Source organism: Ptiloglossa arizonensis, chromosome 8 (assembly GCF_051014685.1).
Source record: "Ptiloglossa arizonensis isolate GNS036 chromosome 8, iyPtiAriz1_principal, whole genome shotgun sequence".
NCBI classification, from domain to species: Eukaryota; Metazoa; Arthropoda; class Insecta; order Hymenoptera; family Colletidae; genus Ptiloglossa; species Ptiloglossa arizonensis.
In genome coordinates, this window is record NC_135055.1 from 20,889,404 (window position 1) to 20,916,198 (window position 26,795).

At 49.1% G+C, this 26,795-nt stretch overlaps 1 protein-coding gene across 1 annotated transcript; it reads left to right on the plus strand.

Moving 5' to 3' along the window:
* The first annotated feature begins 4 nt into the window (after positions 1-4).
* Positions 5-26,060, plus strand: LOC143150006 (uncharacterized). Its single transcript, XM_076317982.1, has 3 exons — positions 5-233; positions 16,823-16,928; positions 23,569-26,060. The coding sequence occupies exons 2-3, from the start codon at positions 16,823-16,825 to the stop codon at positions 26,049-26,051; spliced, it is 2,589 nt and encodes an 862-aa protein (XP_076174097.1). The 5' UTR covers positions 5-233; the 3' UTR covers positions 26,052-26,060.
* Positions 26,061-26,795: the final 735 nt, after the last annotated feature.

The window sequence follows — 26,795 nt, forward strand, 5'->3', positions numbered from 1 at the left end:
TATTCTTTTCTCCCTGTATCTCCCCCACCGCCAGCCCTTCTACGCTGCGTCGTTGAACCAAGCTCCGTACCGACGACAACACAGAAGCTGAAGGTGACAACAGAAGAGGAAACACTATGCTCGTGGACGAAAACACGTCGCTGCTCACGGTCTAGGACGCGTCGCTAGAAGTCGAACGTTGCGAAAGGAAAACAGGATCGGACATCGCGAGGGAAAGGATCGCACGGATCACGGTGAGTTATTTTAGTTTATTTTTATTTCTTTCTTCTGGATTCTTCTTCTCAATTTTTAAATACTGAGCGTCCTAGCGGATACGGAGTCCGCGATGGCTTCGGGTGAAAGTTGTAAAACAAAAGATGGAACTCTGGTTTGTACTCGGTGCGCCGAAGGTATCGATCGCGCGAGTGATTTGCGTAGGAAAAACGATCGACGGGTAACAAAGCGGCGGAGACGAGATCGAGAAAAATGAGTGCCGACCCGTCTCCTCCCCTCGTTAAAAAGTTTTTCCATCGTGGCTCCGACCGGGTCGTTGCGATTTATTTCGAAGATTGTTCGACCATTTTGGTAGAGATTGTATTCTTTGTTCCACGGTTTTAGATTTATCGATACCGGTTACTCGTTATTCGCTGGCCAGAAAGAAGAGTGCAAAGTTCCGAGCGTGGGATTGACACGGTGATCTCGGTGATCGAGTTCTCGAAAAGTTTTCCATCATAGTCGAGCGCGTCGACGCAACGTTCACGTATAATCGAACACTCGTATATCGGTGGCCCGTTCTCCGTGACTTTCGATACGAAATAAACCATTAATTTTATGAAAAGAAGAAAAAAAAGTAACACATCGTTCCTACATCTCGTCCCGTGCTACGCGGATGGAATTTTTCGTTATCGTTCCAAAGCGTGTCCGTACCGGGGGAAAAAATGTGTCGATCGGGACGTTTACCTTACTTTCGAGTATCTTTCGAGCATCGAAACATTCGAGACTCTCTTTCCCGATTTCGCGAGCGACCGGAGATCCGAAAGAAAGCTGTCGGGTCTACGCTTACGAACTGTTCAACGGATTTAAACGATGCGCGCAACGAACGATCCCCTGCTGGCTTTCGGATTTTTATATTCGTCGCTCGAGTGCGCGAATATCGTTCCGTACGCGTACGTAACGTGCGGAACGAACGCGCGTAATGTTATTTTTTCGCAAAACCGCCTCTCACCGACGGCTGCGACACCGGATACAGGGACCGTGCCGCCGCGAACATATTTTTTCACCAGCGAAAATGAGTTCACACTAATGCGTACCATTAACAAGAGGTACCCGCGACACGCGGAACTGTTCGGGCACTCGCGGTAAAGGTTACTTGTGCCGTGTCGCTGGAACCCGTGTAGGTTTTTCGTACCTTTCGTACCTTTCTTCCAACGTGTCACCGGTAAACGATTTAACGCGCTTTCCTCGTTATTCCGGTACCTCGACTGCGTTCTACAGAGATAGTTAAGCTCGCTACGTCTGTTTCCATCAAAACGATTTCAGATACCTGATCAAACGTCCTCTACCTTGGTATATTTTATTTCAATTATTCGTACATTACAAACATCTTTTCCCCGATTATATTCGTACCGGTAAAAGCCTTTAGTCGTTAATCTCGATGTTCTACCTGCTCTCGCAAAGCAACTCCGCGATCTTGTTAGTTAAATTGTTCGTACTTTAATTGGTTGCGAACGTCCTTCCCTCGGTTAGACGGTAAATGGATTTTGTTGTTAATCTCGACGCTGCGCTCGTATTTGCAGGGATAATCGCGATACCCGTATCTGTTCGAATTGTTCGTATTTTCGAGCACTTAATCGGTTGTAATTGTTTCTCAAGTGTCTCTACGAAAAGTTTTTGTCGTTTATCTCGATGTTCCGCTCGTGTTTGCGGATGTAGGGTCACGCTCGAGAGATCCCCGTGATCTCTGCTTATTTCCAACGTTTCAACCCCGAACGGACATTGACGTTTCTTGCGCGTCTCTCGGTGGTTTCTTTATTCAAACATCGACCAAATACCGAGTGGAACGGTTCTATTAAAAGAACCAGAGCCACGTTTCGAAAAACGTTGAACGTCTCGTGGCCAACGACGACGGTTCCCTCGAAAGATCGCGTTGGAAATTTCGGTAACGCGTCGCGAATGCGGAATGGAGTGGTAGCCCCGTTGTGGAATTCTGTTAATCGGGCATTCGGATCGTAAAGGCCTCGCGCGAACGTTTCACGATTTTGCGGCTGTTTCGTTCGCTCGTGCATCTTTAATCGGCTCGGTTTGCGGGGCCTATTGATTTCTCGCGTTAACGCGATCTCGAATTCCGAACGCGAAATCGCCTCTTGATTGGCATTAATCGCACCGACGCGTGCACTCGCCGCTGGTTTGACTCGATCGGGGGGCAGGATGGGCGAGAGGGGGGCAGAAATTTGCAAAAGCAGACACGGCACGGTTTCCCGATTCATCGATCGCGTACGCGGCTCGAGTCGCGATTTTAGCTCGTTCCTCGACGAAAGTGTCGTCTCGACGAACTTTCTCGGGACGAAATAAAAGAAAAAAAAGAAAAGAGAGAAAAAAAGGAAGAAAATTCCGACAGCGATTATTATATTTCCCTCTGTACACGACGGCTTATCGCTCGAGTTTGTCCCGCGGATCCTCTCCTCCTCGTCGGCGAGAAAATGTCGCGTCGGTCCGGGAATTGAAACGCGTCGGGACTTTTCACAATGCGGAAAAGTTTCTTTTATGACGAGCGGCACGACTCGCGACACAAACCGCGACATCGACTTGGCACAGCTTTTACTAAAATCAGCTCTTTCATGTGGATCAGCCTAAACGACGTTCGTGGATAACACATATAGAAACTATTCGAACTGGGTCGCCACCTTTTTTCCCCCACCGTATTCCGCAATACCCTCCTTGTATCCAATCCGCCCCGACTCTTCGCGCGCACGAAATTGCATCTGTTTCATCGGCATTCAGGAAGAGTGCCAAACTTTCGTCTCTCTTCGGCTGCCTGCGGAAAACCGCTGCGCGTCTTCCTTGCGGGGAATTCGTACCGATTTCCACGGTGTATCGTACCGATCGATCCGTGGATTGATCTTCGACGACGTTTGAAACATTTATCGCAGGGAGTAGCTCGTTCTCTCTTCCCCGGGCGGGCTCATTTTCACAAATCTGAGCAGCTCCGAGTAGAATATGTTCGGAAAAATTCATTTCTCTTCTTATCTCCCCGTCAGAGACTTCTCTGTGTTAATTTTTGGTCCAGGGTTTCGAGATTCGTGGAACAATTGATCGTTGATAATTTGTTTAAAATCGTACACTTTTCGTTTCTTACGGGGCATTCGAATACGTCGCGAACGGTTTGACGGAAATCGGGTCGGTTCGTTCTCGAAAATGTCGTTTCGTTCTCGAAAATGTCGTTTCGGTGCATAATAGCACCATCGAGTTGCAGTCGAGATAAGTTTGTGCCCTCTCGGTGACGTGGGTGCGTAATACGTGCATGCACAGAGACACGGACCGTTCCCGGTTTAATGTACGGTATCCCATAAGGTTCATATATCTCCCTTTACAACCAGGAAACGAGCATGGTCCCTTTGCACCGAACAGCAATCATAAATCCAAAGGGAAGTTCAGCGGAGAGGAAGGACACTCTTGTCCCGTTGTCGCGCTCGCGTTTACCTTTTTCTTTGCGCGAACGAGACGATCGGAACTCGCGCTCCGGTTAAATACTTCGTTTGGTATCCGCGACAGGTTTGCGCGCGTGAAAATTGTTCCGAAATCCGGAACGAGGGGAATCGCTACTTTCGGTCGGGTGGATTTTTTTCTTGAGAACGTTCTTCGTTACTCCATCGATGTACGAACTTCGCGTTTGAATTTTTCCGACACGCTGTATATATTTTACAAGTAACACATTCTGTTACACTTTCTTCGCGCTGTGCGTAGAAACGTACTCGTTTTATATTTTATAATTTTCGTATCGCGAACCAACGAGTTACCGCACTTCGAAGAGTGCCCTGACAAACAGGATCGAAGAGATCGCTCGTTCCGGCATTGGTCGGGCTCGAGCGGATGTTTCGCGCAACGTTTTCCACCCTCTTTGACAAACGTTTGTTACTCCATCGACGTTTCAATTTCTCCGACACACTATATATCTTACGAGTACCTCGCAACACATTCTGTTACACTTTCTTCGCGCTGTACATAGAAACGTACTACTGTTTTATCATTTTTTTCAATTATAACGTTTCGAAACGGTCGCCGACAAGGAGGATCGAAACGCTGGTTTCGATATCGAAATCGGGTCGACTCGGGCGTGCATTTCGCAAACTCTTGGCCGTAGATGTCTCGCTCCATCGGTGCCCGAGAACTCGACCGTGTGTTTGAATTTTTCCGACACGCTGTATATTTTATAAGCAACTCGCAACACATTCTGTTACACTTTCTTCGCGCCATACGTAGAAACGTGCTCTGCCTATAATATTTTATCCATTTTCGTATCGCGGTGCAACGAATTATTATACCTCAAAGTACCCGGTGGCGACGAGGGTCGAGAAAACAACGCGTGAAATATGAGTTATTTTTATTCGCGCGGTGGAGGAGCGTCGTTCGTCGGAATATTTACGGCGAGGAGGATCGTCGATATCGGTAACCTTCTTTCGGCGATCCTCGGGATTTGCATCCCGTTGGACTTTTTTTTTTTTCTTACGGGGGACCGGAGAGAAATTTAATGTATCGCCGGGCAAGAAGAAAATTCCAAAGCGTTGCTCGGGTTGATCGACTCGATCCCGGTTGACGTTGAAATCGCCACGAGAGAACGTAGAGAAAACACTCGACGCTTTACGGCCGATGGTTTCGGCCGCGAGGTGAGCCCGATTTTTCGTCGCGTACGTTCACGGTTTTTCTCCGCCGCGGAACGGAATTGCGCCGGATCCAACAAGCCGCGAAAACACGACTTGCGGGGGAACCGAGCGTCGTACGAATGTTTTATCGCGTTTTCGCGAGTTGTTTTTCTTTCTTTTATTTTTTTTCTTTCCTTTCTTCTTCTTCGAGCCATCGTTTTCAACCGTTCCACGGATTCTAAGCTTTTTCCTCGCCAGTTTGTCGGTTAATACGAACCATAGACGCAACCATTTATTCTACGATTAGTCGCGTAACAATATTATTATTATTTTATCATTTATGTTAGATCGCCTCGTAAGTTCCGTTCGCTGTGTTCTGTCCAACCCGTGTATTTTCCATAATTGTTTACTACAGTTTCTCGTTCGTGTGGAAGTTGCGTCGTGCTTCTTCTCCGCCACGAAGCGGAATTGCAAAATTTTTTACGCAGCGATCCGATACTAGAAATCAGAATTAGATGTTTCAGGGCCAATCGGAAGAGACTTCTCCTACGAGCTCGATTGACCAGAGTCTTTCGAGTCTCCGATTATTCTGTTGTTGGAGAAGCTGCACAAGTGCATCGCTGCTTCGTTCTTAGATCGCATTTGCGATAAATAGAAGTTCTCCGTAGGAAGCCGGTATTATCCACATGGTTCCGTACCATTGGTCCATATAAGCCTTATAACTGCTTCGTAGAAGAGGATTTTGTTCTACAATGATGATTTTAATCTTCCACCGAGTAGCCAGTGTACATCTTTGAATCTTAGTACGACCTGCTTTCTTCCTCTTTCCGTGTGTTCTCTCCGGTTGAGTTTGCTGCCTGAACGACATTCTAAATATCGTAACGACGATGATTCCGACATTGTATTACGGCAAGCATTGCCATTCGACATTTTACGTTTACAATAGTGATCATTTTATCGCCGGAGTTGGGAGTTCTTTGGATAGAAAAGTTCGATCGTCGTGGTAAATATCTCGAGACTCGTTCGTTCGGTTAGATTCTACGCTAGAACTCCAATTCCAATTATTGGACTAGTTGGTTTTGTTGTTATAAATGTTTATTCAAACGAAACTTTGCCGTGTTTCGAACGGTGGATAGAACGGAGAAAAAAAATCGACTGCTCGATAAAACAAACGAACCCCGAAACGAAAAGATACGATAGTGTACGGTGCGAAGGGTTTCTGACAAAAAAATCTCAAACGAACAACTGTTGTATTTTCTTCGATTGCAACGGATGAGAAATTTCATCACACGCGTCGAAAATTAATTACGCAAACAATCGATATGGATGTATCTTGGTGCGATCCTTGGATCTATTTCGACCCGTTATTAAAGCTACGATCCTCGAGCTCGGTCCTCTCGTTGTTAAAAGCACGAGTTCCGTGCATTCGGGACACTTTCGAACCAAAGACCGTGCTCGTAATCGAACGTAAGAACGTTCTCGTATGAAAAACGCTCGAACGTTGTTTCCTCGCTGCATCGTGTGCACTTTATCCACGGCGAACGAGCTCTTAACGAATTCTAGAGTCTACGTTGTCCGAACGGGGGTCGTGGCGACGTTTCCATTCGTATTTCCCATTTCTGTGGGAACCGTTCGTCTTGTGGCGCCCTTCGGCGGAGCAATTAGCGAGCTCGTACCCGCGAAGCAATTATCGAGGACACGCGATATATACGCGGTTCGCTCGAGGGACTCGTACGTTTTACGAGAATCGGTAAATATCCGGTCAAGAGGTCATCGGGTGCATCGATCGATTTCCGTTGGCGCTACGAGCGAGTCGGGACGAAATACAGTGTGTACGGAAGCTGTAAGTTCTAACGCTGAAAAGTAAAAAAAAAGGATAGTCTAATAATCTTCGTCGCGAGACGTTCTCCACGATTAGCGCTCATCACCGTTATAACGTATCTAGCGACCGTTCGTGTCTCGCGATTTCGTAATATATTTTTCTGTAATCGAAACTGCTACAATAGGTGCGGACGAGAGCTCCTGTATTTACTTGGATCCTCTTGTCGAGTTCCAAAGCGAACGAATTCCATTTCGGGACACTTTTAAGGAAGATGGCGAAGAGGAAAGCGGGGTAGGTAGCGATAACGCGGCAGGAGCGACGTATACACGTGTACGCGCGAATTAAATGCGAATTAACGTACTCGCGCGACACGGGATCGTGGCCAGTTCCCATAACCGTTTATTAAGAGGCGAAAACTCACGGTGGTAATCGCGTTCCAGGTGGTGGGAAGAATTTGTAGAGCTCTCTCGTAGAAACCGATTAATTGCTCACGGGGCTAATGGTAATCTATTATCGCTCTAACGAGCCATCAAACGATACCGGCTGGGTATTACGCGGCGTTCAATTATCCTGGATGTGCGATCAAACGCGAGGGAAAATTGTAAATGGAAATCAAACGGAGTGTATCGCGTCACAGTGGCCGCAGCTCCCCGCGTGGAATTAAATTGAAAGTTTCGCGCGGATTGCATCGAACACGTTTCGAAATAAACGCGAGCGAACACATCGGGCCGTGGAATTATCGGCAATCCCGCTGATTGGCAAGATCCTCGAATATCGATTCGACCGAGTCTCGCGAAGCTTTGGATTTTTTTTTTTTTTCGTTCTCTCCTGGTTCTTTTTTCTTCTATTTTTTTTTTTCAATTTCCACGCTGTTACGAGTAACGGTCTAACGATGAATCGGCTACATCGTTCGCGACGCGGCGAGATACGCGCGTTTACGCTCGTAGATCCGCAATCATTTCTGCGACGAATCGTTACGGACGCAGGTCGTCTCGCGAGATTTATCTTGGCAAAAACGTGAAATCGTCGGAGTTTACCGTGGACCGGAATCGTAGTCTCTGTTGACCTAGCGGGGCGTACACACGCGCGCGCATCGGCTCCACCGAGTTTTCGAAGCGCGTTCGCGCGGCGCGACGCGGGTGGTCGCGCATAATGATCCACGAAACGGAACGATACACCGAATCGTGGATGGAATCGAGCGATGGAAACCGGGTAGAAAAAACGAGGGAAATGTTTTTCTCGCGGGCACAGGATTGAACGCGCGTGCCGCAACGTACGCGTACCGTGAACTATTAATCATCCCGTGTCCCGGGAGCATCTGTCGTATTTATTTCGATAAATATTTATGAAAGTCGAATCTCTTTAGAAACCTCGGCCAACTTTTCGCGCGGACGTCTCGCGGTAGAGACGTAAGAAATTTGGTTTCTTTCTAAATCGAAACCGGGGTAGCGAGGAGATTCGAGGGAATAATTCGCGAACGAGCGTACACGCGGGACGAGGGAGCGAGAGAACGCGAAACGTGGCGACACGGGCCTTCTTAACGCGGCGTATCTCTGTCCACGTCGGTCTGTAATTTATTTCATGGGATTGATGCCGTTCACGGGAGCCCATAACTTTCGTCATTTCTCCGATCGGATGAAAGACCACCTAGAAAAGAACCGGAGAAATTCGCGTCGATGTAAGAAGCGAACACATGTAAATCGTGTGACCCCTATTCGGGACACGATTCCGACAGAAGTGTGTACAGGAAATCCTCGCGAACCGTAGGAAATCGCTATACTCTCTTATTTTAGGCGCGTTAAGTTATTCTCGGAACTTTTTAGCACGACGAAGCTCGTCGATCGACTCGAAATTAGCGAGCACCGGCTACGAGCCCTCGTTAACGCGTGCAACGACGAGCGTGTTGCGTAATCGTTCGAAATTCATGCGTACGAGTCCCCGGCCCGATCGAGAAAGTATGCTCTTCCCCGGTTTCTACATCTCCTTCGACGCGAATAGTACAATCGCGCGACTGACTCTTCCTAGTTTCGTTTTACGGTCGAACGTTCGCGCGACATCCACGAGGTTACGCTCGAAACCGAACCGATACCTCTTCTTTGCCCGGTGTTCTCCTATTTGTCGTATACACGGTGTCCGTTTTCTCTCGATGCGGTGGAACACCGCGCGGAGGAACCGGAGGTATCGAGAATCTTTGAACAATCGGTAAAGTGTGAACGATCGTTTCTTCACCCGTACCGGACAATATTCGCAAGACACATTTTCGACCGTGTACAATGCTAACGAGAGACGAAAGATACAAAACGATTCAAAAGTTAAGAAAGGAGTCCGTATCTTTGCCCAGTGTTCATCAATTCGGTCTACTCGATAATGGTAACAAGAACCGGATAAAATTCACACGGAGACAAGAAAGAAGAATCTTCCGATTTTTGTACATTTTTTTTTTTTTGTCTATCGTCGAAAAATACTTCTGGAAGCTAAGTAAACGAGGCTTGCGAAGGAACGAGAGAAAGAGGAGAAAAAAAAAATATGCAAAACGTTCGAGCAGCATCGATCGTGGGTTCCGTCGAGCGTGTACACGTCGTTAATTCGATCGTATTTTTCCGTTGGCGCGTTACAAGCGCAATCGCTGTTACGTTAAGTAATGACAAGCCGAGAATCGATTTCTCGGATCGAACTGTCGGGCTTATCTCGACGTCTTGACGGGCCCCGAGTCCCCGCGGCCTGCGGACCGACTACTTTTTCTCGCTTTTGCGGGCTTTTATTGCTCGCGCTATGCCGCGTCGTTGGCCCCGCCGACGAAGATTCGTGGGACTGCGTATCGGTACGGTTTCGCATGAGCGTATATATCCCGTAAGGCCCGGGGAGACCACCGATGAAAATTTCATCGCACGCGAGAGACGAGGAGCGGCGCTGCGCGGCGAGACCGAGCGGCCTGCATACGTAATACGCCTTCTTAGCTAATATAGGCCGGTTTCGTTTTTGGGGCCAATGGTCCCCCCGCGGCCCTGTTCGCCGATGACTCGTTAAAGGTTTCTCCTTTCGATGAACAGCTGTTTCGACGCGGTCTATTCCGACTCGAAATTTCCACCAGCGACGATACGCGAGTGTACGCGAGAATCGTTCGCGAATTCGATCTCGACGCGTGTGAAATATCACCGCGAATGGGGTGGAAAAAAATTGTTGCGGAACGAATGGAAGAAAAATTCGAGAATCGACGAGATCGCTGCGTGAACGCACGGAGGAAGAAACAAGTCGGAGAGAATATTTAAAAAAAAGTAGAAAAACTTGGAGAGAAACGATTGGAAAATCGAGCGTTGCGACGCGATCCTGTCGAGAACGCGTGAAGAAAAGGAAAAGAATGTTGAGGAGAACGATTGGAAAATCGAATCGACAGCGAGGAGACGATCGTCGCGTCGGGGAACGACACGGTCCGAGGCGTTACGCGCAAAACTTCTTCGTCTCGGCTATTAACCTCGATAATTGGCGATCGGTCAGCGCATCGAAGGATACCCGAGAGAGGAGACCACTTTCGTTCGATACGAGCGGAGTGTTTCGTTTCCCGGAAACCTCGTGGCATAAGCCGGACGGGTTAACAGTCCGATCGTTAATTCCCATCGGCGTAGTCTGGATCTGGTGAGTCCGCGGAGATTTTGCCGTACGCGTTTACACGCTCGGCGGTCGGTTCGGCCGGTCTCGCTCGCGCGAGTGCGCTCGCGCGCTCGCGCGCACGATAACCTTGTGTGGTCTCGCTGGAGAGAGATAAAGTGAAACCATGGGGCCACGCTGTCTCGCGATCCAACCTCGATCTCAGGGCCGTTCGCGCCGCGCGTTTCTTCCCGCTCCGGTTTTCGTCTTGGCTCGGTCCGTCCCCTCCCCGCTGCTCCTGCCCCTCCCTTCCCCTTCCATCTACGGAATAAAAAAGTTCGCTCAATCCTGCCTATATTATATACCCTCGATAGCGACGTTTTACCGATCGGACGCGCTTCGACGAAATACCTGTTACCCGAGGCGTAGTCTTTCCAGATCCCTCGGTTCCCACGTTTTTCACGTTTTTATCGCCCGACGAGAGCCACCCGACGGGACTAATTGGCGGAAACGATTCCCCCAATTTCGTGCTTTCGGGCCCCACGGTGGAGGAGCCAGCCCGGGCGTATTTTTCAGCCACCCGTGAATCGGTGGCGCGTCTGGAACCGCGCGCGATTCTTTCTTCGATCGGCGGATCGAAGCGCCCCGGTTCCCGTATACGGTGTATTTTCTCGTATCTCGCGACCGAGATGAGGTTACGTAAGGCGTCTCGCGCGTACGGAACCGTAAATTCGACCGACCTTAATTTCGATTCGTCGGGACGCCGATCGCGCCGCTGCTTCCGCTTTCGTTCGAAGCGAGCCACAGATCTCGGTTCTCGGCTCGTTTTCGGGGGTACCGTGATTTTCCAATTCGGTCGTTTACTTCCACGTTGTATCGATCGAACTCGATCGCGACAACTCGCGCCGCGAGCGTTCGTGTTTCCCGATAGGGATGGACCAGCTTCGATTCTAGGCTCTTTGCGAAGTTGTTCGAAAGTGGACGATGGATACTGGTATCTATCGCGACGAATACGTAGAATCGAGTCTCTGCGATTCTCTTCGGTGGTCTATTGTTACCAATTTCATCCTCGAGTGTTACTTCCTCGGGTACGTGTACAGGACGTCTGCGAGTACTTTTTCGAAGATCACGATCTACTTGTTCGGTATACTGCAAACGTTCGTTGCGGATGTAGGTTCTCCGAACGCGTCGATGACTAGGCGAGAATCGAATCGCGGTAATTGTTTTCGTATTCCGTTCGATTTCTCGAGTCGAAAGAGCAAGTCGCAGCACTGCGGGCGTTGCTCGTTCCGCGAACGTTCTGCGAATTCGGGAACTTTGTACGCAGCACCGATGAAACGATTCTCGAGCAAAGTTAATGGTTTATTAGCCACGAGGAAGCACGTGCTCGGTCGGTTAACGAGCCGACATGTTCACCGTTCCGTTTCCGAGCGCGAATGCATAAACATCGGTCGACAGTCCTCGGTTCGTCGACGTCGAGATCGATTCGAAGCGAAACGATCGAGAACAAGCGATTCGGGAGAGATGCTACGAGCGAGCGAGCGAGCACGTCGACAATAACTTTCTAACGATGTAAACGGTAATTATATATCGGTGCGTGGCCCGCTCGGGAAGAAGAGATACGTTCGTCTCGCGCGCAAGTTCGTTCGTCGCTTTTTGTTGCAACCTCGTTTCTTCTCATCGATTGGCACCGTGAATAATACACGGTGAGTCGAGAGACTCGTTCCCATAATGATTCGCTGTGAGCAGACAGGGCACTGCGAAGTCACGAGTGCGAGCCGAGAGGTGAAAAATTGCGTTGCTTACCGTTTGCCACCGACCACGGTGCCGCGGACCAGATCGAGCGGATTCTCGGTCCACCGAGAGTGCAAAATTCGAAAGAATTCACGCAACGAACCGGAACGAACCAACTCGGTTCGCCGAGAGTGGAAAATTAAAAAGAAAAATCTGTTCAAAATTCTCATCGTTCGCGTTCGATCCCTTCGACTTTGCGCGCAGTCGCTCGAAACGGACGATAAAAAGTGCTCCATTATTGACTCTTCAAATTGAAATTCTCCCGATTACACGAGCAACGCGCGAAGATAGTGCCAAACGCTGCTAACAATAACCGCTACGATATAATTTTCTTTTTATTTCAATATACAACGTCGCATCGATCTCTTGGCTATCAACGAACCGTAAATTCGATGCGTTCGTTGTGCGTGCAAATTTGAGAAACAATGCGGAATATATTCCTTCGAGTGGGTATAATAACATAACGTATCATTTCTCGCAAGTGGAATATATTCTGGGCAGGTTTAGCGTATTCTTTTACGCTCGTAGCGGTGATAAATGCATCGAATCCACGGTCTGGTTAACGTCGGAGAATCGTTAGGTCGTTCAACGATTGTTTCCGATCCCGTCGTTTTCGACGTCGTTCGTCGCTCGTATTTCGTATTTACACGCTCGTTAATAGACCGTGCCGAATTCTCGTCCACGTATCCACGCCGGCCGAGGAACCAGCGCCAATTTGCGAAACGTGTACCGACCTCTCGCTTCGCCTTGTCCCGATCTTGTAACGCGGTACGCGATAAAAATATTTGTCGCGTCGGGACGCAGCGAACGATTATACGCGAACGTCCCGGTTCCGTAACCTTTGGGATGCAGTAATTGCCGATGAACGTTCGTTGCGGCCGATTCTCTCGTCTCGGCGAATCTCGCGGCGATCTTCGCCTCTACTTTCTCCGGTCTTCCTGTTTTCCTCCTATATCCCCCGGGCGTTCTAGCTCGCGCGTCCATAAATTATAGTTAAGTAGAAATACGACTCCGCGAAGAAGGCAAGAAATATTTAAGGGAGCGGAGGGTCGAGGAGGAGGAGGGTGTTGCTGGAAATTGACATAAATTTCCGAGCGCGACTCTTACGAAAGCAACGAGCGAGTTTCGTATCCGAGACGGTCCAACGCCCGCCATCGTATTTTCCCTCGAACGTTCTCCTGTCCGTCCGCGAGGAGGTATTTGCTCGCGAAGCTTTTACGAAGATTAGCAATATTCGATCATTCGACTCGCGTATCTCCGATCCGTGAGCTCGGTAAACGTGGAATAAGAACGAATCGACGTTACGAAACGAAGAAACCGTTTCGTGAATTCCGTGTGTACCGGGAAGAAAACGCGTACCTCTGGATTCTACCTCCTCGCGGATTTATTTAGATAATATATATATACATATATATATATATACGCTGTGTAATTACGAAAGTGGGCTGAGTCAATACTTTCTAATTTTTTCACTCCGTATCATTGTAACGTAGACGGAATAAATGATAAAAATTCTTCGGACGTTTCGCTCGGTGAGTATCGAGTGAACGAAACGCGATAAGATCGTTTCGGAAAATCCAGCAGCCTCGATTTGCATTTCCCAAGCCGGACACGTGTGTAGTCGACGTACGCCCGAACACGCGCGTCTCGACGCCTAGCGTTTCTCCGTTTATCGATTCCAGTCGCGGTTCAGCTCCAGCGGCGATACGCTTCGAGTTGCGCGGAATTTTGGAAACTTATTTTCACCGAACGGTTTCAGCCGGTTCGTCGTACTTTACTCTCGGGAAATTTCAAGATGGACGGTTCCTCGTCGCGTCGGGTTCGGGGCTTCAAGGTCGTATCTCGGTGAATCTGGAGGCGGCCTCGCAGAAGGCGGCATTCTTTGCTCGCTCGTCCATGCCGACCACGTTCTTTCTTTGGGAATCTTACTCCAGAGAGAGGAGATCGGCGCCCGAAGCATCGTCTACCGTTACCACGTGTCTGTCTCTCGATACGCCGCGATTCCACGTGCAAATACATACGATGGAAACCACTTCCAACAGGCTTTTCGAAGCCCGTGCGAACGAACATCACCCCGTTCGACCCACTCTCGAACGTTTTCGAAGCGTTCGAAATCTTCCGAACGGTATCAAAGGCTCGAAAAGTTCCACGATCGGTCTTATCGGAAGAAGAATTTAGAAATTTTCGATCCCTTTGCCGGATCGAACGCCATCGACTGGTCTTCGTTCGACGACTCGAAGCACCGTAGAAAGTTCGTCGACTCGTCGATCGGGAGACGATTCGAAAGAACGTAAAAGTTTTCGATTCTTTGACTCGTTTAGTGGAAAATTCAAAATCGGACGAAGCTTCCGCGGCCAAGGGCCCGACATCGGGGAATACCGGATAGAAAGTTATTCGTTATTCGTGAAAAAAAAAAAAAAAAAACATTCCAAGACGACTGGAATTAATTTCCATCGTTGCTCCGTACTGTACCATAGGTAACTGTAGTTTATACAGATGAGTCTAAATTAGATGGCACGTTGGTGGGTGCAGCTCGTGTTCCACAATGCCTACAAACGTAACCCAACCACCTTTTATTCCCGTAGAATGTCTTGAAAAATTTCTATCTCTTGAAAATTGTTTCAATATTTTTCATCAATTTCTTTGGATCGAGAATTTCAATATCCGGATGCTCTCCGCCTCGGTGGTCTGTTTCGAATCGCTGTAACTTACAGTTCTCGGCTTTGAAAATTTCTGTACACTCTACGCCGTTTCGATCGTTGCTGTGGATATCTTTCTCAAGCGTAGCAACCTTTTTCCAAAGTTTTCGATTCCAAAGTGTTCCTCGTACTCCGTTCGCGAGAGCGCAACTGCTCGAGTAGGTTCGCTCGATGATTTCGAGCGATTCCTAATCCACGTTTACGAGTCTCTTATCGGTAAATAGAAATCTGCAGAAGCGTGCTCGCGCGTACCGAAGGCGATCCGTGAACGTGACCCTTGCGCGTTGGCAAAGTGATTCGCACGTGTCCCGGGTGAAAGTATTGCCGTCGTTCGACGATTTTGGATTCGAATTTACGGACGACATTCGCGCGTCTGAGAATTTCGAACATCTTCGTGGCCCACCTGGCCGGTCCCCTTTCCTGGAATTTATTAATAACTACGGCGGTAAAACGCGATCGAACGGCGAAAGAATTTCTAATTTCTTGGTAAGCGTTTCTTCCTACGCGGCGCGGGTTACCTGGCGTGTAAACTCGCAATTAAGAGGTTTCGCGCATAAATAACGTTCCGTGCGGTTTCGCGGGACCCTCGTTAAGTCTCCGATCGTACCGCGATTTACGAAACGTTCGAACTCGATAATCTATTAACATCTCTCTATCTCCGTTGACAAGTCCCCCGGTGACTCGTGCGACCGTACACGCGGATAATTTCCGCGATAACCGGCATTGCTACGACAGCACTAATTAGTCCTGCCACTTATCTGTGAGTTGGATCGATATCCGGTACATAGGTAAACTCTCGTTTCGCGGTCGTTCGTATATCGGAATAACGGATGTACGATTTTCATGGTTAGCGAGAGTGAGATCGCTCGCTCGCTCGCTCGACCGACGATTCGCTTTGGCCTTGTAATCGCTCGGATAGTTTCACCGTGTGCTCGTCGACGCACTATCTGCTCAAATACTCGAATACGCGTTCTTGGACATTTTCGTCGGATTCGAATCGCACCGTTACCGAGATACAATTCCGATAAGTACAAACGACGAGGATACAGAACGTTCGTGGACAATTTCACATCCCGTAGCAATCTTCTCGATCGATCCTCCCAATTTTTCGTTAATTTTCGATCGTACGGTTATCGAGAAATAATTCTAATAAATACAACCGACGAAGATGTAGACCTTTCGTGGGTGATTTCACGTCTCAACGTCCCGTAGCAATTTTCTCGATATTTCTCGGTTAGGTCCATTCGATGGCGATCGAGTTCGCCTCTATTGAACTATTTTCGTCGTAGCAATCGCCAAAGAATAATTGCACCGAGGAAATGGAGAGTTCGTAGACTCGACCTCCCAAGCTGAGTCAACGTAGGAATTTCCTCGATCGAAGTTTCTCGGTTCGGTTCGAATCGTTTCTTCGATTGTTTCGTCGACTTTGGATCACTCATAGAAGAACAGACGCATCAACCGACGGGGATATAGATCGTTCGTAGATCCTGTGTCCCAACCTGAGTCAACATCCGCCCGTAGCGATTTTCTCGAACGATCCTCCCACTTTCTCGGTTCGGTCCGTTCGGTCGCGTTCCCTCGTTATCGGCTGTATCTCGGGTGATCGCCGATGAAAGGTATCGGCCGAACGGAACGATTTCTCGACGCTCTCGAAAAAAAGGATGCGCCGTCGCGGATGTCCAGATCGTGGGAACGCGATTCGTGGCTCGGTTCGGATAGGTCACGACCCGTCTGGAATTATTCGGGATCCTCGCCGTACGCCGACAACGCGGACACGGCCGAACACTATACGCGAGTCGCTTCGTGAAACGTTGAGAGTAATCCCACTGATCTCCTCCGAGATGGACGAGCTTCCTCCCATCGAAAGAAAAACCGATTTTACCAACCGTGGAACAAGATTTGAACACGAGCAACCAAAGCTCGAGAGAATCTCGAGTTTTTATTGTCTACCCTCGCTTATCATCGTACGAGGGAATTACGAATCCTAAACTGGATTCCAGTCGGACTGCCCGCCGGTAGAAAGTTAATTGCGTCTCGGAGCTGGAAAATCTCAAGCGATTAACTTTGAATATTTACTGTTTCAGATGACACGGAGAAGACCGGCGGATCTGTGTAGGTGGCTACTCTTGGCGGGGCTCGTGTGCTGTTCGTCTTGTCAAAGCGTCTCGTCCACCTTTGAGAACAAAACCGGTGAGTTTCTTATTTCGAGTCACCGTTACCAATTATCCTCGTACCGATTTTCGCTGACTTTCAGAGACGTTGATATTTCTATTCTCGAAGAAGGGAAGCTCACCCCGTGCGCGGAAATTAGCGAGAATCGAGGCACGTTGATCCCTCGCTCGAGGATCAGAATTATCTTAAGGATTCGAGGTCGGCTAACCCCGATGAAAAGTATTACGTGTAGAGTTTTAAATCGAGTCTGCAATATTCCTCGAGAACTCTCGAAGAGACCATTCGAACTGGATTACACTTGCAAATGGTTTCAACGATGGGAATTTTTTTGCCAATATATTCGAACATTCACAATATACCGCAAAATTGTCAGTTAATCTTTTTCCTCGATGATGTACACTCGAATTGAAATTAAAATTCGTGTCGGTCGAATCGATGGAGAAAACATTCTCCACCCTCGATAAACGATTACGAATGGTATCGATTTTCGATTGGTAAACGAGGAACTATCGTGGATCGTTTCGAGGATGTCGGAAGCTGGATTCCTCGCGCGTTGGATTACGTAGCCGATGAAATATCCGAGTTCGCGCCTCCACGGCGAGAGCTCTCGTCGGCGGCTGGCTTTGCGACAGGCTTTGCGGATACTTCGATCGTCGTACTGCAGGAAGCTGCGGAAAATGCTTCGAACTGGCGCGACCGCGAAATCTCGAAGCCAACTGCTCCGCGCGTATTAAGCGTTACGAGCGAATACCGAGCGTTAAAATTGTGCTCGCCTCGTCGCCGCGCGTGGAAAACCTAATCAAAAGGTACACTTGGCCGACGAATCGATTCGTCGTGTATTCCGTAAAGTGTCCCGTTCGTTTCGTCGAAGTCGGTCGAACGTTTCTCGATCTGTCGCGCAATATCTCGTAACGTAAAAATGTACCCCAATCGTCGAGAGATTTTCGTTCGTCTCGTAAATTGTACGTTTCGAATCGTCGAATCATCTATGGTAGTCTTTGAATTCTCGTACGATACGATATTATGATATCGTAACGTGATACAATATTGGTAAATTAATGGAAATATTTTAAATTACCACGTGATGTTTCGTAAAAAATATACGGGTCCTATAAATGGAGAAATTTATACTCGGTTCAAGTTTGAAAAAGTTAATTCAAAGACAGTCGACTCGACTCGTCCCGTAAAGTGTCTCGTTCGTTTCGAATCGTCGAATCATCTATGGAAGTCTTTGAATTCTCGTACGATACGATATTATGATATCGTAACGTGATACAATATTGGTAAAGCAATGGAAATATTTTAAATTACCACGTGACGTTTCGTAAAAAAATATACGGGTCCCGTAACGGATAAATTTCGAGTACTCGGTTGAAGTTTGGAAAAGCTAATTCAAAGACAAACTCGACCGCCGACTGGACTCGTCCCGTAAAGTGTCCCGTTCGTTTCGAAGCGGCGGAGCCGATCGGACGATTATCGTCGGCGCAAGTTTTTCGGGCTGTCGGCGCGATATTTCGTTAAAAATGTATCCCTATCGTCGAGAAATTTTTGTGTACTCACGCGCTCACGTGCGTGTGCTTTGAGCGTGTGTGCCGGGTCAGTAGGTCAGCCAGCTCGGTGCTAAAAGAATACTCACGCGTGTCGATACACATGCGACCGTAGGAAAACGCTTTTATTCGCGCTGGTTCCGTGCCGCGTTCGGGACACGTACACGCGCGCACGTGTACCCGCGTATCGAGTATCAATTGCCGGATTAATTCCTGCCGAGCGCGTTTAAGTGCTTTCTGAGGTCGATAACGGAAGGGGATTAATTCGCTAGAGTTACGCGCCGATTCGAAGAGGTTGCATCCGACTTTAAAACACACGAGACACTCGAGTACTCGAGTACTCGCGCGTGTGACGCGCGTCTATCGAGAAAATGTTCGTTCGAAAAGTGAGGCGTTCGTCCAGGATGCGGTACGATCGATCTAATTGATAAATTTCTCTCGATCGATGGGACCGAAGAATACATTATCGTCGCTTTCGCGATACTTTTCGTACTCGTTTAACTTTGATCGTTCGTCCCGACGAAAGAACCGAAGAAGAAATCCGTCTCGAAAACCCGACGAAATGTAATTTTATCGGTCCGCTTCGGATCGCTCTCGATCGTTCCTCGAAACCGTTCAAACGCGCGAATCAGAGCGCACGCGCGCTCTGTACAGTACAGGTTTCGTTGTTGCTAGTCCATTTTCAAATAACGATGCATAAACCGGACATAAAAGCGCGAGAAAGTAACGCGACGCTTTTAAAACGGGGCGTGCACTCGCATCACCGAACTTTGCTTTCAATATGCTCGCTTCGCAGTATTATTTGCGCCTTGGCTCCGCGTTTCCACGGCGCTTCTGGAACGCGTATCGCGCTCAGTTTTTACCGAATATTAAAAATGTTTGTCGAAAGAAGTCGCGAGACGAGTTCGCCTTACGGAGGAAAAAAAGAGGAAAAGGTACGAAAGAAAGCGACTGCAATCTTTTACGGTTCGCTCGACGGTATCCGTGATCGTCGAGCTGCAATGGACGACGTTTCGGGTCGCGTATCTCGCAAGAATCGTGGATTCTCGGCAATTCGTCGAAAGATTCCGTTTTATTGTCCCGCGAACGAAGGATGAGCGAGACCGTGGAGTCCTGGAACGCCCGGCCGTTCGGCCAGGGGCTCGTTTCCCCTCCGATTGTCCCCGGTGAAGGGTGGCGAACGAAGGGGCGCGGGAATGGAGAAATAATCGAGAAAAGCGGAGAAATATTCAACACGGTAATTAAGATGGCGTCAACGTACCCTTTAACGGTGGTTCAAGACTCGTAACAATAAATCCGGGACGCGGCAGAAATTCGTTCCCCCCGTCTCGACGACGGCACGAACTGCGAAGCTCTTAACCTTAATGAATCTTTGCTCGGTCGTCGACGAATGGAGCAGTTCCCTCGAAAACGACTCCACCGGTTGTATCGTCGTTCGCTTTCGTGCGGAGCGATCGTCGCCGGGCGGCGGCTTCTATCCGGGATTACCGGGACCTTACCTCGTATCCGCGAGTCTCGTCGGAAAGAAGCGACCGGGGACCGGAATAATCGACGAGGACGAGTCTCTTCGATGATTCGCGGTCTCGCGGTAAAAATCCATCGCGAACCGATCACCGCGACGTCGTCTCGGTCTCGGTTAGGCGAGATACGCGTCGCGATGAAATATACGCGCGGAACTTGGACGATCTGGCGTCTAGTCGGTTGCATTGTGCGCAAGTGGGACGAGAAGCGAAACCGGGGAGAGAGAGAGACGGAGAGGGACGAAGAGGAGAGAAAAGCGTGTACAGTAATCGTGTACATACACCGCGTGTACATTTCCGCGACTTCGTATGTACGCGAGCGTACGTTTCCGTGGGTTTGGTTGTACGCGAGCGTATCGTCGCGGCGCATGACACGTGTATTTATGCGACACGACTCGCGTACTGGCGCCTCCAGGGCCGTTTCGTCCCCGTGGGACATTCAGAGACACGAGGTGAACCCCGGCCCACTACCGACATGCCGATGAAACATTTATCCGTACGGTTCGTGACGCTCGTAACGAGAAACCGGGAGCGGAAAAAATAGAGAAACCAACGACGACGACGACGACGATGCACCATGCGAATTTTCCTCTCCGAACGGAGAATTTTCTCTTCCACTCGCGGGACGCGAAATCTTCCGACGGTCTCCGGGCGAATTTTTCATTCACGTCCTCGTACCTCGCGGGATTAATTGAAACTCGTACCTACTACGCGACATCTTCGAAACGTGTACTTTTACGCAGGCGAGTATCTTCTTCGCGAGACGCGGAATTTTTCTTCGTGGTCTTTAAAATTCGAATTCGAATCTCGTAACGGTCGCGGGAATCGATCGAAGGAAATTCCTTAGAAAGAATTAACAGAATTGACAAACGTCGGGTTTCTCGATAACTTTTTACTCGCGGATTCGATTACGCGGACCGATCAGTTTCCTTTGTTCCGCTTACGGGTTACAATCTATCGTCCTGCGGCGACATTGTATCGCTCTTAACGAATTTCTTACGGTCTGTGTACGTACGAACGATGGTACTCGAAAGGTTGCGGTAAAACGAAGAAATAAATCAACGACGAAGCGAAGCCGAAGAGTATCCGCGAAGACGTTCGCGGTTCGAGGAGGATGTGTACGCAAACGCGTCGATTCGACGCCAGACACAACCGCGTGTCTCTGTATATACTTGCATTCCGTATACCGCGTGGAAGCTTACCGATAATGGCTCTCGAGAGCTCGCGTTTTCTCCTGCATTATCGAGTCGGTTGACGTTTCTATTTCTACTATCTGTACCATACTCGTGGCTGACGAGTATCGTTAATGCGCGCGCCGAGCACGGCCGAGGAATAAAACGCGGCAAAATGCGTTACGTTCGATCGTCGAGAGAAATCATGTCATAATCGATATCAATTTTTCCCCATCGAGCGAAAACACTCGGCTCACCATCGTGGCTCTGATCAATTTTTCCAACACGTTTCTCTTGCCACGACACGGCCGTCTCTCCGTTTCGTAATACTCGACCGAGGCTGTTAGGGAATCGTTTCACGCTTCGCAATCCGACTGGATTATGTGTATCGTGACAACTCGCTTTGCTCTTCGCGAGCACTCCACTTTGAAAGTATCGGAAGCATTTATGGAAATAAAGTGTGCTTGACAAATTATTAGAAAGAACAATCTTGAATAATTATTACCGAGTTCGTCACTCAGGACTCGTTTTGGTCTTTGCGAACACTCCAATTTGAAAGTATCGGAAGCATTTATGGAAATAAAGTGTGCTTGACAAATTATTAGAAAGAACAATCTTGAATAATTATTACCGAGTTCGTCACTCAGGACTCGTTTTGGTCTTCGCGAACACTCCAATTTGAAAGTATCGGAAGCATTTATGGAAAATAAAGTGTGCTCGAGAAATTATTGGAAAGAACAATCTTGAATAATTATTACCGAGTTTGTCACTCAGGACTCGTTTTGGTCTTCGCGAACACTCCAATTTGAAAGTATCGGAAGCATTTATGGAAAATAAAGTGTGCTTGAGAAATTATTAGAAAGAACAATCTTGAATAATTATTACCGAGTTCGTCACTCAGGACTCGTTTTGGTCTTCGCGAACACTCCAATTTGAAAGTATCGGAAGCATTTACGGAAAATAAAGTGTGTTCGAGAGATTGTTAGAAAGAACAATCTTGAATAATTATTATCGAGTTTGTCACTCAGGATTCGTTTTGGTCTTTGCGAACACTCCAATTTGAAAGTATCGGAAGCATTTATGGAAATAAAGTGTGCTTGACAAATTATTAGAAAGATCAATCTTGAAAAATTATTACCGAGTTTGTCACTCAGGACTCGTTTTGGTCTTCGCGAACACTCCAATTTGAAAGTATCGGAAGCATTTACGGAAAATAAAGTGTGTTCGAGAGATTGTTAGAAAGAACAATCTTAAATAATTATTACCGAGTTCGTCACTCAGGACTCGTTTCTCGTACACTCCCCTATGAAAGTTTTGGGACATTAATGTCAAATAAAGCGAGCTGAACACATTATCGCGAAGAATAATCGTCTAGATTTCAACGAAATCGTTCGGACCTTTGTGTATTCGAACAATGTACACTTTCGACGAATGAAATGCTATAAATTGGGTCAACTGGCCGCTAATACGAAAGTGGTGAATCGATAATTACGTTTTTCGCGAAAGTCGCAGGTGTCCTAATACTTTTGGAGGAGAGTGTATTCGGAACGGTGTCGCTAAAAATTTCAGCCCTCCTCGGCGATTGAATGTTCGCGATAACAGTAGGAATATAAAAATTGACGAGGGGGAATGAAAAACTTATTTCATTTCAAGTTTTAATTTCACATTTTACAACTAGCTGGTGCACGAGCGATCGTTTCTTACGTGCGAACTACCCTTTCGATTGTTATTTCGATCGAGTTTAGACTCCGCGCGGGAGCTACGTTCACGGTGGTTCGTTTAAAAGTTTCGCGAAATACGCGTTAAACATTGCTGGAAAGTGTCGAACTCGTGCGTGTCGCAACAATGGCGCAACGTGGAAACTAAAATGGTGTTCCGGTGTACCAAACGCGTTTCGGTTATGGCGTTTCTCTCTTTGAAATACTTTGAACGCGGCTGCAACGCAAGATCGAACGAGAGTTCGGTTGCGAAAACGAATCGAAACCTCAAGAAATCGCGAGTGAATATTTATAGCTCGTCGCAGCGAGTAGCCGCTCGTCCGTTTTCACATTCTAGCGAGCATCGCCGCGCGAATACGCGGGACACGTTCGATGAATTTATGGTCATCTGGGTATCGCGACGTTGGCAATACGTCCGTAATAAATCAATCGAGCCGCTAGTCCGGTAATCGAAGGAAACGAATAATAAAACTCGAGTCGATTAATCACTCGCGACACGCGCCACTATTCCAGGTATTGTCTATTTATTCGCGTTCGAGATTCGACGGTACGGATCGTCTCGAACCTGTCCCGTACTATTCCGAGTACGAGGTGTGTCTCGAAGGTATCTCCAGACTCGGGACTTTGTTCAAAGTATTTTTCGAAACACTGCTTTTCTCCCTCTTTGAACAATCGTGAACCGAAAATCTTTCTGTTCTCAGGCCAAGGAGAGACCAAACCGCGAGTGTTCTCGCCCCGAATGGACTACGACGAATGGACGCCCCTAGGCCGAGGAGATCCCTTGAAGAACAACCCGACCTTTGACTACGTACCCCCGGTACTCGACAGGGTTCAGTACTGGTTGGATTCCCACACCACCGAGCCGTCCGCCAAACGAGACATTCTGGTGTTGGGTGTCACCGCGAAGAAGACCAGCCCGAAGATCCCGGAACAGTTCCTCAAGTTCGTGGACGGACCGAAGTTCACCAGATCGAACCAGGATGTCTCTTACAGGAACGAGTTCACCGGTAGCACGGGTGCCGAACCACCGAAGGTCGTGAGGACCACGAATTTCCGCAACGGACCGATCGACTACAGAAACCAGAACAGGATACAGTCGGTGCCAGCCAGCTACTACCCGAGCCCTTACTACAATCAAAAAACGAAGCCCTACACGATGATGTTACCCCCGCCGTTGGTCCAGAAGGACAAGATCGTCAGTTTCGCCGAACCCACTCAACAGTTCAGCACTCAAACGGAAGAGGGACCAGTGCTCCAGGACTCTCAGTTCTACGCGGTACCATCGAAGAATTACAACCAACATCCTCCGCCGCCGCAATCCCCGACGAAGTCTCAGAACTCGTCCAAGTCTCCCGGTAAAGGTGTCATGATCTCCCAAGTGGAGACGATAAAGAGTTACGTTCCCTCGTCGGTGCAACCCACCAAATCGCGCTACGAATCCGTCACCAGTCCCTCGGTCTCCTTCGAGAAGTCCAACCTGATTTATCAATCCACCCAGACGCTCTCTGGCGGTTGGCCAGGTGGTAACGGTCCCGTGTCGACACCCACCACGTCCGACGCGAGTCAATCCACCTGGCGCACACCGGATTACTCCCGCGATCAGTACGAGATCGATCACCACGTGGCTGCCTCCTCGAACCACGAGGTGGTGGTCGAACAGAACGCAAACATCATCGTGGACGGCGACAGCAACGAGAACGAGGAGGTGGTCGTGGGCCAGAAGGAGGCCGTCTCGGTTGACAAACACCCGAGCGTGAACGTCGTCCGGGTCAACGCGAACTCCTCCGATCAGAACGACGAGGAACCGGGCCAGTCCTCGGAGAAGATGCACATAGTGGTCGCGAACTCGCCCGCGAATCTCGAGATCGAGACTCACAAGGCCAAGAAGGGACCCGTGGCCGTGGTGATGCCAGCGAACTACTCCGAGAAGAACCTCACCTCTCCGAGCTCCGGTGCTTCGGAGCTACCGATCGTCCTCGAAAACTTGACAACGGGGACGGAGATGTCGGTCGAGAAGACGTCGAAAGTTCAACCGCAATCCGTGAGGAACTCTGTGACCGGTTCTCCGATATTCCAAGAGGAGCCTCAGCTACCCCAATCGTCGATAGTCTCGCCCAACAGGATGATTCCCACTCATCACCAGCACCCAGTCTCTCAAGCTACGTCGATGCCACCGTTGTCTCGTTACCCTGTTGGCTCTCTCCACGCGTTCGGGGCACCTCAAGCCCCCCTCCAATCCATGATGCACATGCAATCTAGACCCAATCACGCGATGATGCATTTCCTCGGAAGTATGCGTCCCAACGTCGGTTTCCGTCTACCGGGCTCCATGCCCGTGTTCCCGCCGATGGCTCACATGCACGCTCCGCCCATGAAGCCCATCACGAATCACATGGTCGCCCCGATGGCCCTCGATCAGTCTCACCGACCCCCACAGATGCAGGACTTCGTCGCCGCGTTCACCAATCCTCCCGCGTCCACGTCCATGACCGCGATGGGAGTCGAGGAGCACATCCTCGATCATCATCGGACCCGTGTACCGGACATGACCACGTTGATCACCACCCCCACACCGTTCCTGCCGACAGCCACCCCGACGGAATCCTCGGCCACCGAGGCCGATATACAGGACCCGGAACGAAACGGTCATTCTCCTCTCGGTGCGGTACTCGTCGACGAGAAGGACGAGAGCTCGTGGACGACTCCGCATCCATCGTCGACGACCTCCACCCCCCAGGTGACCACTGTACCCAGTTTGACCACGGATCCGATTTTCTCTCATTACAAGCAACCTGCCAAGCCTATCCGTGGCCCGATGTACCTGATCATCCAAGGTCACTCGAAGGTCAAGACGTACAAACCCACCGTGACCAAGCACGGTGGACCGACCCTGAGGAACGAGATCGCGTTGGGTGTCACCGAGAGACAGCTCTCGAAATTCGAGCAGTTCGTCAAGGAGAACACGAAGAACACCGGGGCCGAGCCGACGAACACCGTGGCCAGCGAGAAGAAAATCGCGGACGAGAAAGCTCGGGCTGAGAAGCTGAACCAGGCGCGTCAGAACAGTCTGATGAGCCTGGTGGAGAGCGGTCTGGGGAGCTTCACCGTGTCGCCGTCCTCGTACGCGACGGAGGAGGAACACCAGGCGAACTCGGTGACGACGATCGAGATCAACGGGAACTAGGACGGGCCCGTCCCCTCGATACCGTTTTCATCGCGGTCGATCAGTGGAAAATGAATAATCGATCCCGGAACCGTACAGCCTGGAAACATCGGTCGTTCGGCGAACGAGCGACCTTGACGAGAAAAAAACGCGCGAACTTGAACACTCGCGCGAGTATCGCGAAACGGCCGAACGATCGACGACGCGGAACCGTGTTGTGTGTTCCCCGTCACGGTACTCAACCTCACGGATCCGCGAGTTCGTCGAATTCGAAACGTTTCGCGCGTCGGCTCTGTAAATTATTCGTTAATTATCCTTCCATACGTTTCCCCCCAACGTTATTTATTATTTTATCGCATAATTTCCCAGTCACCTTCGTAGAGGCTCAACGTGGCAGGGTCAACCGTCGAGTTTCACCCTGCCCCGGTCTCATCCTTGATGAGAGAAGCGCGCCAATTTCTAATGTGCCAGTATACATACGCATACACATATACAGACGTACGCACACACGGAGAGAGAGAGAGAAAGAGAGCGAGAGAGAGAGAGACACGCGCACAGGTGTACACGTACACGAGATACAGAGGTTGGACCACCTAACTCGAGAGAAAATTTGTTTCCTTACCGACGAAGAAACGAAATTGAATCGGTGAATGAATTCGGGTAGATCGTGCAGCAAACTCGTTGTTCGTTCCGTTGGCGAGGATAACGTGATCTGTCTATCAATGGAAATCGGTGCGCGCGCGATCGTCGTGGTAAACGTCTTAT

Bases quoted from the DNA above. Each gene is read 5' to 3' on its own strand.
- LOC143150006 (XM_076317982.1), top strand. From the start codon at position 16,823: ATGACACGGAGAAGACCGGCGGATCTGTGTAGGTGGCTACTCTTGGCG. The intron at 16,929-23,568 runs GTGAGTTTCTTA...TTCTGTTCTCAG, and splicing joins CACCTTTGAGAACAAAACCG to GCCAAGGAGAGACCAAACCG.